The sequence below is a fragment of the Neolamprologus brichardi genome, chromosome 17 (assembly GCF_056152115.1).
Source record: "Neolamprologus brichardi isolate AB-2024 chromosome 17, ASM5615211v1, whole genome shotgun sequence".
Taxonomy (NCBI): Eukaryota; Metazoa; Chordata; class Actinopteri; order Cichliformes; family Cichlidae; genus Neolamprologus; species Neolamprologus brichardi.
The window spans coordinates 34,469,480-34,484,627 of NC_142120.1; the positions used below are offsets into that span (position 1 = coordinate 34,469,480).

Genomic DNA, 15,148 nt, shown 5'->3' on the forward strand with positions numbered 1-15,148 from the left:
TATTAAAAGGAAGAAACAAAAACAGCTCAAGATACCAGTTGAGATTAAAAATTGGTGAACAAAGCCAAGGTGGTCTGTGAATCTTGAATCTCCAGTCACTGCCAGCAGGTTCCACAAGAAGATTTTTTTATTGGTCAAAATTGCCTCCCATATGAAAGAATGGGCTCGCTGTGCATTACATCATAAAAGTAGTGTCAATTGTGAATGCAGTGTACATGTCTATGATCACAAATCTCAAATCGGTCAGAATTTGGGCTCCATATTGGTCAGTAGGACAGGACAAGTCCCTGCTGTTCTGTCATTTTTTTAGGTTCACTCACCAAACCATTTGCAGCAAATGCTGTCTGTGAGTTACCACGTCCTATTGCTCAGCTCTGGAGCCACACTGGTCAAGGCACACATAAAGTCTTACTGTGAAGCACCTTTGCAGCCCATCTCAGTATTACAGTCTCCGAATGAGTTCCTAGATTGTTTTGTTCCTTTTTATAAACATTTTATCCTTTTGAAGAAGACTTCTTTCAATAAATAACACAAATATAGTCATAGGTCATATATAGATAGATAAACATGTATAAACTACATGCATTTTTTATAATTTAAATAATTTATATATACAGTTCTCTCTCACACACTTATTGCCTCCCTCCCCACACCCCCACCCATCCCCTTAAGTGAGTTCCTCAGTGCTGCACCAGCGTTTGGATTTAGAGCAGCACATTAATGTTGAAATATCATTTAAATGGACCTAAGATTCTTCAGTAGAAGCATCACTTTATTGCAGATTGTTGCTGGTCACCAACATGACACATAATCCTGTGATGGGAAGCACTGTGAGCGGGAAATAAAATCCTGTACAGGAAGTAGAATTCCCAATAAGTCTCTTACGTCCTGCGACGTTTCTTTGACAATGCACAGACACAGGAAGTGTTTATGCGTATCCACCTCCAGCTCACTTGATCTTGAAACTGTGTCAGTGCTCGAACATACGACTGCGCCGTCTTGCACTGTGAGTTCCAGTTCTTGTCGTCAATGCCCCTGCAGCCATCCTTGACAGGCTTGGAGGTCCGACAGTGTGTCTCATAAAAAAACTGTCTGATGTCTTTTGTGGCACTGGTTTTAAACTTGGCCAGAACAGTCACGCGCTGTCCCTTGATGTCGTATGCTAACGTTTTATTCATCACCCAGTCGCTCACACTGTCACAAACAGAATATTCCCCCCGGTAGCTCTTGTGCTCAGTGTGACGCTTCTTTCGTGTCTTGTTTCCTGCTGCCCCTAAGACCGGTACACTGCTCACAAAATTATCAGAAAGGTACAATGGCGGTGGCTGCAGTGGAGGCCGGTCGCTCAGTAGCACTCGCGGCGAGTTATACCGCTTGTGTTGCCTGAGGATGTCCGAGTTCAACAGCATCACCGGCTGATCCATCAGAAAATCATCACTGTGACGCGTTTCTAGCCACTCCTCTGCATCTCCTTTGTCCTCCAAAGGAAAGTTTTCAATCTTGACGGGAGGCAGAGTGTCCCGCGGCTCAGTGTCTCTGCTTTTCCCCTGCTCGCTCTGGTTCCCTCTGGTCTTCCCCTTTGTTAGGTCAGCCTGAAGCAGCTGGATTATGAGAGAGTTTAAAGGGTCTGGACTTGGCTGCTGCTGCTGTTGACTGCTACCCATGTTGGTTGCCTGAATACCATAGAGGTACACGAGGACCATCACATACAGCAGGATGGACATCACTAGATTCACCTGTAAGATCTGCAATGACAGAAAAAGAAGAACAAGATACTATAAATGAAAGTTCTGTCCTCCTAAAACTCAGGACTTGATTGATTTGAAGTTTTATTCCTTTTCAGGGTGAAAAGATAGTCAAACAGAAATATATCCCACATAGCAAAATTGGTGTGGCCCGGATCTGGCCCACACAATGTGCTTACACATGGCCCACATACCGCAAAGAATGACGGCCCTTTGGTGGCCCAGATCTGGTTTGCCAGAGGTGGCCCACACATGGGCCAGCACAAAGCCAGTTGCAGAAACACTGGTGATCCTGTGCTGGCCCATATGTGGATTACCTCTGGCAAACCAGATCTGGGCCACCAAAGGGCCGTCATTCTTTGTGGTATGTGGGCCATGAGTAAGTTGTGTGCAGCCACCGGCCAGTTACAGGCACACTGCTGGCCCTGCGCTGGCCCAGAACAGTTTCAGCTCTGGCCCCAGATGTCAGCCTAATGTGTACCTTAAACAAGCCATGTAATAACAACATAATAGTGCAAAAGTAACATGACAAAACTCTGTTCAGACAGTGAATCTCATATAGCACTTTTCTACTCTAGCAGATTACTCAAAGTGCTCTATATAGCATGCCACATTCACCCAATCACACACTTTCTTTAAACTGAGTGCTTCCTAACTACATTCATACAGACTGGAGGAGCCAGGGATCACTAGCCTTCTGATCAGTAGCTGACCTGCTCTACCTCCTGAGCTAGAGCCACCCAGTGGTAACCACAAGTAAACCCTCACTAGGTTTTGGATAAAGTGTAAACTCACAAATCTGTCAAACCGGCATTTGAAGCATTGGCTAGCATAGCAGTATAGTATTGCAAATTGGCATTTGGGTTTTCTAACTAAAATGGGAAAGTAGGAACATAAATATTGCCACCATTGCCAGACCTGGCCCACATCTTTTTGACATACACCCTGCCATGACACCAGTCAGTCAGAAGTGCCAGCTTGATGCCGGATCCAGGCCAGACCTGTTTTCTATGAGCCTGGGCCACATAAATCAAACCACAATCGGGGCAGATATGGCATGCCATCACATAAACAGTGCCACCTACGACAGGCCTGGCCCATCTGGATGACATACATCTTACCATGCCAGAAGTCAGCCAGCAGTGTCAGCTTGACACCAGATCCGGGCCAGACTTGTCTGCTATAAGGGTTATCACTAATGTTTACCTGCGTTTAAAACTTGGGTTAGAAATCATAATAAAAGCTTTTCCACAAAGCTTGTCAAGTTATACCCTACAGCTAACGACAACCTCTTTCCTATTTATACAGAGCCAGTTTTGTCATGATGCCTTTTGAAAACCAATTCACACTTTGACAGGTTTAAGACCTGAATACTATGTAACACTAGCAAATCAACTGGTTCTTATATGATGCTTTTCTACTCGAGCATTCACGGTGCTTTCTACGATGTCTCATTAACCCATGCACTTTTTTCCAAATCTGAGTTCTGCTTTTTAAAATTCACATTATGGTGAACACATTGGCAATAACTAAAGTTTCAGTATGTTGTCCAAGGATACTTTGGCATGTAGACTGGAGCAGTCAAGGATTGAAGCACTGACCTTAACAGATGACCTGCTCTACCTCCTGAACCACAGCCATTAAGAGAAGGACAAAATCTTTAAAAACCACCGCTGGGGGCTATTCCTAGCTCCAGATGGACAGGGGTTATAAAAGTTTCCATGGACAACATGCACCAAGGGAAAGGGTGTGTAGTTTTCTTTGGGGGAATGTTAGGACTTCAGACTAACGTTAACTAGTTAAAAATGTTTGTGAAAACTTGAACATTTCAACAGTGTGAATAACAGCCAGTGTGCATGTATGTACGTGTCTCTGACAGAGCACATTACGGGAAATAACACGCCGCAGCATGTATAACATAATTTTCCTTTGACATAAAAAATGCCTGTAACATTCATTTGCATAATAAAACCCTCACTCCCATACATGCATTCATGGTTGTGTCCCCAAAAAGTGTCTTTGTCCTTTATAAACACATTAAATGATTAAAAAAAATGATCATGTAAAGAAAACATGAAACTATCAGTTGCTTTGCAGAAATGTAGAATAAAATCTAGTTTAGATGTTATTTGGTGGAGAGGAAGTTTTGTAATTGGATGGTTAAGATTTTACCAGGAGAGAACACGCTGCTGCTTATTAAACAGTCTTGCATCACTGTCATATACTAGTATTGATGACTAATTACAGAGATCCTGAAGGTCAAATTGTTTAGCATTATACTTAATTATGGGTTAGGCCTATGTGACAGAGGGCTTGGCTGTAAGAAACAAGTGAACTTAGTCATGATGTTGCCTTTCATTGTCAAATTTTAAAAAGACAGAACTCTGTTTTCTGTCATCTCTTGGAGTCTTTCTTTATTAACTACGACTGTGGACTATATATTTTTAAAATTTGTGTGTAAATTCATGCATTTGCACCAAAAGCAGATTTTTCATCACCACATGACTTTCTCTACAAACAAAGCTGAAAGACCCTTACACGTATTAATAAAGTTCCTCATATGAACAGCGCTCTGCTACAGCCACAGCCATTAGCAGTCAGGCAAAATTTTAGCTAACACGTTTAAGCTTTTCATTTCCCAGCTCTGCTTTGTAAAGTCATGGATCCATCAAACTTAAAAACAACAACAACAACAAAAAACTTTTAAAGAGAGAATTTAAAATTTGACATTTTCCAAAAAGTCATATTTTGGAATGACCATAAATACCAAAGTTGTGTGTAGTGAGTGGCTGAAGAAAGAGCAATTAAACTAACTTGCTGCATGCTCATCAGCTACAGTGTGATTGTGAGACTGCGATTAATATCTTTAAGATTAAGCAAAACTTTGAAGGACATGTCTAGATATTTCTTTATATATGCAAGTGCTGCCGAAAGGACACAAGCATGTTCACTAAGGCATCAGCTAATATCGCAATGTCTTAGAGGGAGAGGAGAAGAGGAAAAGGAAAGAATAGAGAGTAATTAGCTGACAGGTGGACCCAAACAAAAAGAGGTGACATGTTCCCATCAGCAGTATTTTGCCCAGTTCATGTAGCTGTTGGAAGGTGGGGAGGAAGACGCACAGCAATGTCACCTTGTAATCACTGGCTCAGAAAAGACAAGCACGTGGACTGACACACACATTTCTTTGTTCTTACTACATCACAGTTGTTTGCAGGCCCATTCAAAAGTATCACTGCAATGCTGCTGCAAACTCACACACAGATGACAGTCATGTGGGGACAAAGATGATCATATTTGTTTTTAACAGCAAACACTTTTTATTAGAGCTTCATCACAATATTCCTGTGTCCCCGGAACATATCTGAAATGCTCATTAATGACTTAAGTGGAGTCTTTATTCAAAGAAACCTTTAGCTCTTGCACAGCCTTGAGCTATGGCTCCAAAATAGAAGCTGTTCAGCCTTTTCCCATCAGTCTCCCACTTTTTAATGCTGTAGCAAATTGAAACAGCTAAAACGACTATCATTACAAGAAGATTATTATTTCCATCTGTAGTAATTTATGTTAGTGGTATGGCTCTGTTTACAGCAGCATGAAAAGGAGAAGCTGGGGGTGATGTGGGTTGTATGGTGGCTTGCAGATCCAGAGCTTGCAAAGTCCAAAGATAACACCATTTAAAACACATCTGGATATTCTATACAGTAATATTTGCTGGCCTCCTTTTTTTTTAAAATGAAACTGTTTATACAAGTCAAAACCACAGCAATTTGGTATTTGACATCACTTCCTTAAAATGACATTCACTTAACCTTTGAGTTTTCCTTCCACTTTTCATTAGACCAAAACTCTGTGTGACTGGCCTGTAAACACTTGTGCATAAAAAAATAAAAATGAATGTGAGAAATTAATCTTACCCCTGCTCTCATAATGACTACCATAAAAGCCCTGAGTCTAGTAAATGAGGCTGCTTTAATGAGGTGCTGTCAGTGAGTGACCACTTTTTCAGCTGCTGGACTGATATGGAGACTGTGTGTCTGCTCTGTGCTCTTCTATATCTTTTTGCACAGTGTAAGAACAAATGAATATAGAAGACCGTTATGAGAAAACTTTGCCTGTCCTCACAGCTACAAGATTGTACCATTAGTTGAGTTCTTGGGTTTGTGGTGAGGGTTATATGTATTGTTACATAGTGGCTCTGGTCACAGAATCTTAAGTCAGTAAATAGAACCAGGCTGACAAATGTTAATGCTCCCCGAAAATAATATCCAATAATATCTATTGGTCCGCAGCCACAGACTGTGCAGATGCAAGTCCATCTGTGACTCTGTTAACAAACTCTGACAATGAATAAAATCCTGTCTGTTATATTGTCTTTTACTCCACATATGAATTCTGAGGTCATTTGACCTGTTTTTGGTGAAATACAGGTTTTGTGTTTGCATTGACTCAGGTTGTGTCATTTATTATCTGACTCACCTTTCCGTGTTTCACTGTCAATGCGACTCACAGATTCTGAATTAATCCACCAGTGTGTTCAGGCAAGGTTAGACCCTTTAAAACCCCACACTATAGTCCATGTGTAATGGGACCTAAGTCCTGCACAAGCCACCAAAAACAGAACCAGGTCTCAAACTGTGGACACAGTTGCTGTTGCTTGCTCACTGCACCACCTCAAATGTAAAACAAAAATCTTACAAAGAAAACCTCATAAGACACAATGGAAGTGTTTTGGGGGTAACAGTAACATATCGGACGAGCTGCAGACGTGACAAGCTAAGACTAAACAGTATTATATGACGCATTTGAATTTTCAGGGTCACTGTACTTTCACGTCCTCGTATAGATTACCGAAAACATTGGTGCCTGTCTGTTTTCACAGAGGACAGGAAATTGATATATGTTGGCATGTGACATAGGACCGATGTAGTGACCGTAATGATGAGCGAGTTAAGGAGTGTATGAAAAACTCAAATAGGCCATCAATTGGTTACTAGTTTAGAATAGCCTACATGTGACATGATGACGAATTGTCCCATAGAGTTTTGAGAACGGGTTAAAACGGGAGTCTCAATTTCCACTCAGTTTTCCTTTATTGTATCAAAGCACTACTGCTCATATATTGCAGTTTGACCAAACTGAAGGTTTTCTTGTGAATTAAATTTTTTGCCCGAGTTGCTAAGAAGGTGAGAACCCAGGGATGCAATCATTCAGCTGGCGGGCATAATCGCCAAACTATTGACTCACTGTGAGCTGGTTACCACCAAGTTACTGCACTGTGTACGTGCTCTAAATTATTAACGAAGCATGTTAGGGCAAGAACAAATAGCTAAGCCCTCGGGGAAGTTTCTGAGGAACACTCACATTCATCTACAGTGGGGCAAAAAAGTATTTAGTCAGCCACCGATTGTGCAAGTTCCCCCACTTAAAATGATGACAGAGGTCAGTAATTTGCACCAGAGGTACACTTCAACTGTGAGAGACAGAATGTGAAAAAAAAAATCCATGAATTCACATGGTAGGATTTGTAAAGAATTTATTCGTAAATCAGGGTGGAAAATAAGTATTTGGTCAATAACAAAAATACAACTCAATACTTTGTAACATAACCTTTGTTGGCAATAACAGAGGTCAAACGTTTACTATAGGTCTTTACCAGGTTTGCACACACAGTAGCTGGTATTTTGGCCCATTCCTCCATGCAGATCTTCTCAAGAGCAGTGATGTTTTGGGGCTGTCGCCGAGCAACACGGACTTTCAACTCCCGCCACAGATTTTCTATGGGGTTGAGGTCTGGAGACTGGCTAGGCCACTCCAGGACTTTCAAATGCTTCTTACGGAGCCACTCCTTTGTTGCCCGGGCGGTGTGTTTTGGATCATTGTCATGTTGGAAGACCCAGCCTCGTTTCATCTTCAAAGTTCTCACTGATGGAAGGAGGTTTTGGCTCAAGATCTCACGATACTTGGCCCCATTCATTCTGTCCTTAACACAGATCAGTCGTCCTGTCCCCTTGGCAGAAAAACAGCCCCATAGCATGATGTTTCCACCCCCATGCTTCACAGTAGGTATGGTGTTCTTGGGATGCAACTCAGTATTCTTCTTCCTCCAAACACGACGAGTTGAGTTTATACCAAAAAGTTCTACTTTGGTTTCATCTGACCACATGACATTCTCCCAATCCTCTGCTGTATCATCCATGTGCTCTCTGGCAAACTTCAGACGGGCCTGGACATGCACTGGCTTCAGCAGCGGAACACGTCTGGCACTGCGGGATTTGATTCCCTGCCGTTGTAGTGTGTTACTGATGGTGACCTTTGTTACTTTGGTCCCAGCTCTCTGCAGGTCATTCACCAGGTCCCCCCGTGTGGTTCTGGGATCTTTGCTCACCGTTCTCATGATCATTTTGACCCCACGGGATGAGATCTTGCGTGGAGCCCCAGATCGAGGGAGATTATCAGTGGTCTTGTATGTCTTCCATTTTCTGATGATTGCTCCCACAGTTGATTTTTTCACACCAAGCTGCTTGCCTATTGTAGATTCACTCTTCCCAGTCTGGTGCAGGTCTACAATTCTTTTCCTGGTGTCCTTCGAAAGCTCTTTGGTCTTGGCCATGGCGGAGTTTGGAGTCTGACTGGTTGAGGCTGTGGACAGGTGTCCTTTATACAGATGATGAGGTCAAACAGGTGCCATTCATACAGGTAACGAGTGGGGGACAGAAAAGCTTCTTACAGAAGACGTTACAGGTCTGTGAGAGCCAGGGATTTTCCTTGTTTGAGGTGACCAAATACTTATTTTCCACCCTGATTTACGAATAAATTCTTTACAAATCCTACCATGTGAATTCATGGATTTTTTTTTCACATTCTGTCTCTCACAGTTGAAGTGTACCTCTGGTGCAAATTACTGACCTCTGTCATCATTTTAAGTGGGGGAACTTGCACAATCGGTGGCTGACTAAATACTTTTTTGCCCCACTGTACATGTCACCAGAGCTTCTGTGTCACTGTGACAAAGCCATCGCTCATCACCAGTCTGTTTTAGGGTGAGACTATCATGAGGATCTTTTTGTAAACTTGCAGTTTTTCTTAGCCCAACCTTCACCCCTTAAACAAGAATCGCTTCTACGTAGCATGTTTACAAGAAATTCTCCGCGTGCCTTTGAGCGCTGTACTTCACACTCAAATGGATAATTGCTCAACGAAAATACATTTTTCATGTGACATTCAGATGGTACTGTGCCCTGAATATAGTCAGAGAACTGGGTAAAACAGGAATGCAGGATTTTGGGGCCTTGTTGCCCTGCACAACCACAAAAAACCCATGTGATTCACATTAATTTAAAATGAATATTGGCTAAATGTTCTGTTGTCTGTGAACCAGGCCACTTATCCTAAATAAGTATTCTAGGAAAATGCTTGAGCCAAAAATCAGTCTCAGTGATAAATGGAACCATAAAATAAATTAACGTGTTTTATAAAAACTGCTTTAGACACAAACAAAATGGAAAAACAGGATATTGCTTTGGGTGCTGGATTATTTTTTCTAAAAGTTCATGATCAAAATATATTATAAAAGGCATTAAACTTCGGTTTGCAGACAGTTTCAGAATCTAACAAACATGAGCTGGCTTTATTTCGATTGGTTCCTCTTTCTAAAGATGGACAAAGGAAGTGCTCATAGTCGTTAGGCCAGTCTGTGCAGTAGTTTTTTCCAAATGTCCTTTTAAAGCTTTTATAATCACAGCATGCCAAGTCAGCAGGGTCTGAATTGAAGCAGGATAAACTCATGAGGCCAATGTCACAGTTACTGAACGGATGTTGATCAAGTACGGTTTAAAATCCGAGTTTGTTCTGAGCAAATTAACAAATGATTATCAGCTTGTTTTGTATTTAGTTGTCATAACCTCTAGGCTGCGAAGTAAGAAAGGGTGTAACAAATGAGAAGAAATGAAACAAAACACCATTGAGGCTTGTGTTGAAGTACACAGTAGACGTCTAACAGCTCAAGAATTGTTTAGTCGTCATGGAGATTTGTGATTTTATACGCAGTACATACAGTATCCCTATATGCAAAAGTAGCTAGCAGACCTGACATTAACAGCAGACATGTGTAATTCAAGGTTAAAAATGAACACCACAGACAAAAAGACAACATACCAGAGAAAGTTTGCTGGTCTATAGAAGGTAAGATCTTAGATTTGAGGATTCTTACAGAAGGAATTCAAAATATTTTCTATTGACATTGTTGGAGAAAGAGTATATGTTGGACACCCTGTGAAGAACTTCGGCCTATCTTTCAGCCTGTTTAATTGCTGTCTCACCCTTTTATTTACACAGCTCATGACCATAACTGAGTGCCTGAGCAGTAAATTGTTAGATTAGCCTTAAGATCCCCTATTATACTACAGTCCCTCTTAACAGAAATGACGCCAATTTATCCACCTAAACAGGCTGGATAAAGGGGCGTCATTTCAGATGCTACATCAGTTCAAGCAAATCTTGAACTCTTTCACCTGAAGAAGCAACTTACCCTTTGCATTCAGAGCGGCTCGCTCTCGTGTGAGCCAAGTACATCATCAGCATACTGCAGAACACCAGTGCTTTATTCCACAAGCTTTTTATTCTGCTTCTTGCGGTCATTGACACGCAAGTCAAAGTTTTGACAGGTAAGAGCTTGATGAAGACAAATTTACAAATGTGAACTTTAACGTCCTTTAAAGAAAAATGGGGTGGGGTTGTGGGTTTAAAGTATGTGAAATGACAGGAGATTTTTTTTTTTTTAAAGGATTTATTGATTTTGGAGAAAGCCAAAAAATGCGAGTAGTTTTTTATGTGCGTCAGATAGAATGATTTATTATTCTTCCCTGACTGCCAAGTAGATATGCAGTTGGCTGTCGTATGAGGTATTAGTGTGAGTATTAGTTGCCCTCACACATACAGTATGGTACAAAAGTCAGCCATCCTTCTACTGAGAGCATTTCTGATGAGGCTCTGGTGATAGACAAGCTGAAGAGTCACATGTTCTGTGTGAGGTCGGTCCTGAATCTTTTCCTATTTCTTAAGGATGCGACTTTCAGATTCTGGTCATTTGGTGCCATTTTCCTGAAAAGCTTAAGGACATACTGCAGACCATGCTGAGACATGTACTGTGTTCTTTGGGAGCAGCCTTTATGGTGCAAAACATTACTTTATTTCTGTATAACTTGGAAATGGGAATAGATTTATGTTTTGCTATTTTTGTGACAAAGTTCAGTCAGAATTTAAAATTGGTTCTTTGCTAATCAGTCTGGTGTGTGTAGACACAACACCAGTTCATCTCTTGAGTCTGGTTACTTTTGTATGCTTGAATGAATTGTAAGTGGCTTCAAGAGAAAAAGAAAAGCAGCAAAAAACCACCAAAACATTCCGTTGAAATTGGACAGTACTTAAAATAAAGTTGAACTTTTGCTTTCAATGAAATTAGAATATTTTGGGACTCTTGCCCTTGTATTGCAGTGGCTAGGAAAACACAAGGTTGCTGGTTTGATTCCTGCCAGAGAAACAAATTCCCTGGGGTTGCATCAGGAAGGGTTTCTGGTGTGAAATAAAACAGGCGGAGCTACTCTGCAACAAATGAGCTGTTAAAAGTAGCTTTTAGAGCGACTGTAAGTTTAGCACCAGGATTGTGTGATTGATGTGGCTTCCTACCATGTTGTATGAGGTTTCTGTTTGCTATCTAAATACCTATGTCTTCTCTCTTTATAGCAGTGATAGAAGAATGTAATGACCTGTTACACACACAGAAATCACAAGACATCACTTATATCACAAGACTTATACAAACAAATAATTCAGAAACTTTTCAAGAAAATAGGGACTTCATGTCCAAATGTAGAGAAAATTAGAAAATTAGATTTATCTGAATAAATCTGAGTAGGTGGATTTTAACCACTTCATGGTTAAAGGAGACCTTAGCGCAAGTGGAAAACATCCTTGGATTATAAAAACAAAATAAATGAATCATAAAATGATTTAGTACATTGTGACAAAACAGAAACATGCTGCTTAGCTTGGCAATATTAAAAAGAGTAAGCGTTCAAGGTAGAAAACAGTGGCAGGTGATCACAGAACTGTTTCTATGGTAACAAAAAGGCTTTTTTTTAGCAAACATAGCCAAGTGACAAACACTCACGGCAAGGAATTTTAGACAAGCAAGAAATATCGTAAATGATCTATACCTAATGTAAAAATTTTGGCACATTAAGCCCATCGATTGATGTGTCTGAAATATCTAAGCTAATCATTCCCGTAGAAAACACAGTGAGTGAAATTGCCAAGATCTTTGTTTCTCCTGCTCTTCACGCTCACTGAAGCTGTTAATCTGGAACAAGCCTGTGTTGAAACAGGAAGATGCTGCACACAGAAAAACATGCTTATATGTTCATGCACAAACTTTAGAAATCTTGACAGGTACATAAGATTTTGCAAAAGATGCCTGATTGCAGACAGTCTGACAGTGCAAAGGCAAAAGGCCATGGCTTTTGAAATTGTCACACCTTTGATTCAGACAGCCTCAGGCTGGCAGCATCTTAGTAAGACCACACACAGGTTTCGTGTGTTGATGTGTGACTGTGTCACAATGGTTGTGGTGGGTAATAGACTCATAAATATGGTGTTTTGTTGCATCAGGCAATCAAAATCAGATAAGAAACTTGCCATCAGGGAAGTAAAGTTGCATAATTTCAGTGACACGATAAACACCAGGCAAAACACAGATTTTGAATATTTGCGTAGATTACTGCAAAATCTTATCCTATCGTCTCCTTAATAAGTGGGCCAACCTGAACCAAACATTGCACAAACATCACACATACAGCCATTATTAATGTCTATATGTTTTAAAAAGAAGATTTTATTATGAATCCAAATGTTTTATATGTATTATGTTCATTTCATCATCCCTTTGTTAATGAAATGTTACATTCTGTGTTTAGATTGTCTCACGTGTTACCTTCACCTACATGTCCTGTAACTTAATGTTCACCAACATTTTTATCTGCTACTGAATTTTGCTCAGCTCACCACTGACTGTGAAATATGGCAGCTCTTCCTTTTTGGCCTGGACAAAAGTCTGAGGGCTGGATGAATTTTTGTATGCACAATTCACCTTTGAATTGTGCATACAAGGTGGTCTGTTTAGCTTTTGTTTTTGAGTGTGGAAACAACACACGGAGTGAAGAGCAAAGATAAAGCTCCAGTGCTTCTCTCTCACGTCTAATATTGAATTTGAAGAGTTTTTATCAGCCTGTTTTCAGATTTCAGATTTTTCTTTTTTTCATTTTGATTTTCTAATGAAAGGTTTTGCAAAACAAGTACAACATTCAAAAAGTGTCACCAGTTGTCTTAATACATGCATCTAAAGTGTCCATGCACCTCTTTGTTGCTCACTGGCAAATGACAGTGAAGCCTGTTTATGTGCACCTCCTCTATCCAAGTCTACTGTTTGCCAGTAATTGTGCCAAGTTAACCACAGACATAAATACACTGCGTGAGTGTACACGATCGCCCAACACAAAACTGTCAGTGTGTTTGTCTTCTCCATGGTCTCTAGTATGTGTTCATTGGTGGTTTGTGTGTGTGTGTGGTTACAGAGGTTCATGAAGGACATGGACCGTGACGAACTGCAAATTTATTTAATGAAACACAAAACTTACCTCACTGCTGGAAAAGACTGAAAACTAATATTCTGTAATGAAACACAGCCTTTGAAAAGCATTTACACATATAAACCACATCCCTGAACATTTATTGCATTTATGCATGAGGTCTGAAAACACTACAAACTAAATATAATACAGTTATCTTCACCTAAGCTACTGATGCTACTGCTGCAGAGATCGCAATATGTCTAATTCACACAAAAAATGAAGCTAGAATCGTCCCAACAGAAGGATGAGCAAAGAGAGAGACGGGAAAATTAAAGATGCCATTTAGCCTCTTTTAGCATGCTGTTTGGCTTCCCAGCCCAGAAACTTCACTCTAATGTGCTTTGTTTTCCAACAATAGAAACCAAGCAAATACATTAAAAGCAAATAATTTAAACTAATCTAAAAAAAGAGCATCAAAATGCAACATCAGTAAAATCTAACACAATCTTTAACAAATTCTGATACAGGTTTTTAAGACAACCAGAGGACTTGTATACGAGAGGCCTTTCTTTTCATTTCCACTGCTTCACATTCATTCCTGTGAGCACAAGTCCCACCTGTGTTTTCCAGGAACTGTTTCTGACAGTTTGGTCACACACACACACATGAGTAGCCTGCTGGAGGTCATTTTGCAGGGCAGTGCTCCTTCTGTGGAGAAGCTACCAGGAGGAGATACTCCCCTTGTGACATCTGTTCCCAGTTTGTATTAAAAATGAGAGCATGTGTGATTCACAAGGGAGCAGCTACCAGTCCTGCTGATGGGATGACTTCCATGCCCAGGTAATGTCCAGTGCCTCTTCCACAGTCTTGAGGCTGTGCTCAGAGGCATAGTATATATTGATATGCCATGTCAGAGGAACCAATACAAACACTAGCTGAGGACACTAGCAAAAATCAATCTGAATGGATGAGGAGAAGGTGGTGCTCTGAGGTCACTACCTTTCCAGTGCACCTGTTGCCACTTTCATCAAAGCAGGAGAAACAGATTCACAGTGGTTTATGCTTCCAAATTAGACAGACTGGGATCCCTGGAGTTTGAATTTCCATTATACTGTGATGATCACACGTTCCCTTCATTTTTCTAAATAGTGTATGTATGTGTGCTTATGTGCCCAAAAAAGCACAAGACGATTTGTCTACCTGTCCCATGTCCCAGGATTCCAGAAAATAGGACAGAAAAGGAAAGTAGGGCGCAAAGACTGATTTCAAAATGACAGCAAGAAGCTCAAAGGGTCATCGCATATTGTCATTTTCAATACAAACTGGGAGCGGGAGTAGCAAGGGGAGTGACTGAAAAATGATCATGGCTGAGCAGTGAGAGGAGGCTAAGGCAGGAGTTGTGGGAGAAGATTAAGGATTTTTGAGAAGATGTGGTGAAAAGGACACTGAGAGGTTTCACTGTGTAACCTCCGAACTGAAGGGTGATCTGCTTAGTGATCGGCTGACACTGATGCTTCAGAAGGAATGCCTGAACTGTTTTAAAATGCTACCAGAGGACAGAAAATCATAAACCCATAAACATTTGCACATTGGGTCAAATTTAACTTCGCACACAACAGAGACCAAAAGCATTTCACATGCATATTTTGAGGCATAACAGCAGATATTTTTCTGACACTAATTTACTCTCTTATGGTTTTATTTTCCACTTTCAGTCAACTTTCAAGCATTTTAAACGTTTTTTCTCCAGGCAGAATGGAATACAAGAGAAAATAT

General features: G+C 40.6%; 1 protein-coding gene across 1 annotated transcript in view; it reads right to left on the minus strand.

Annotated features, from left to right (window-relative positions):
• Nucleotides 1-639: 639 nt before the first annotated feature.
• ntf3 (neurotrophin 3) overlaps nt 640-15,148 on the minus strand; it is a 37,004-nt gene continuing 22,495 nt past the window's right edge. Inside the window, exon 2 of the mRNA XM_035914655.2 lies at nt 640-1,745. Coding sequence (XP_035770548.2) covers nt 882-1,745 — 864 coding nt within the window. The 3' untranslated portion in view covers nt 640-881. The remainder of the gene's footprint in view (nt 1,746-15,148) is intronic.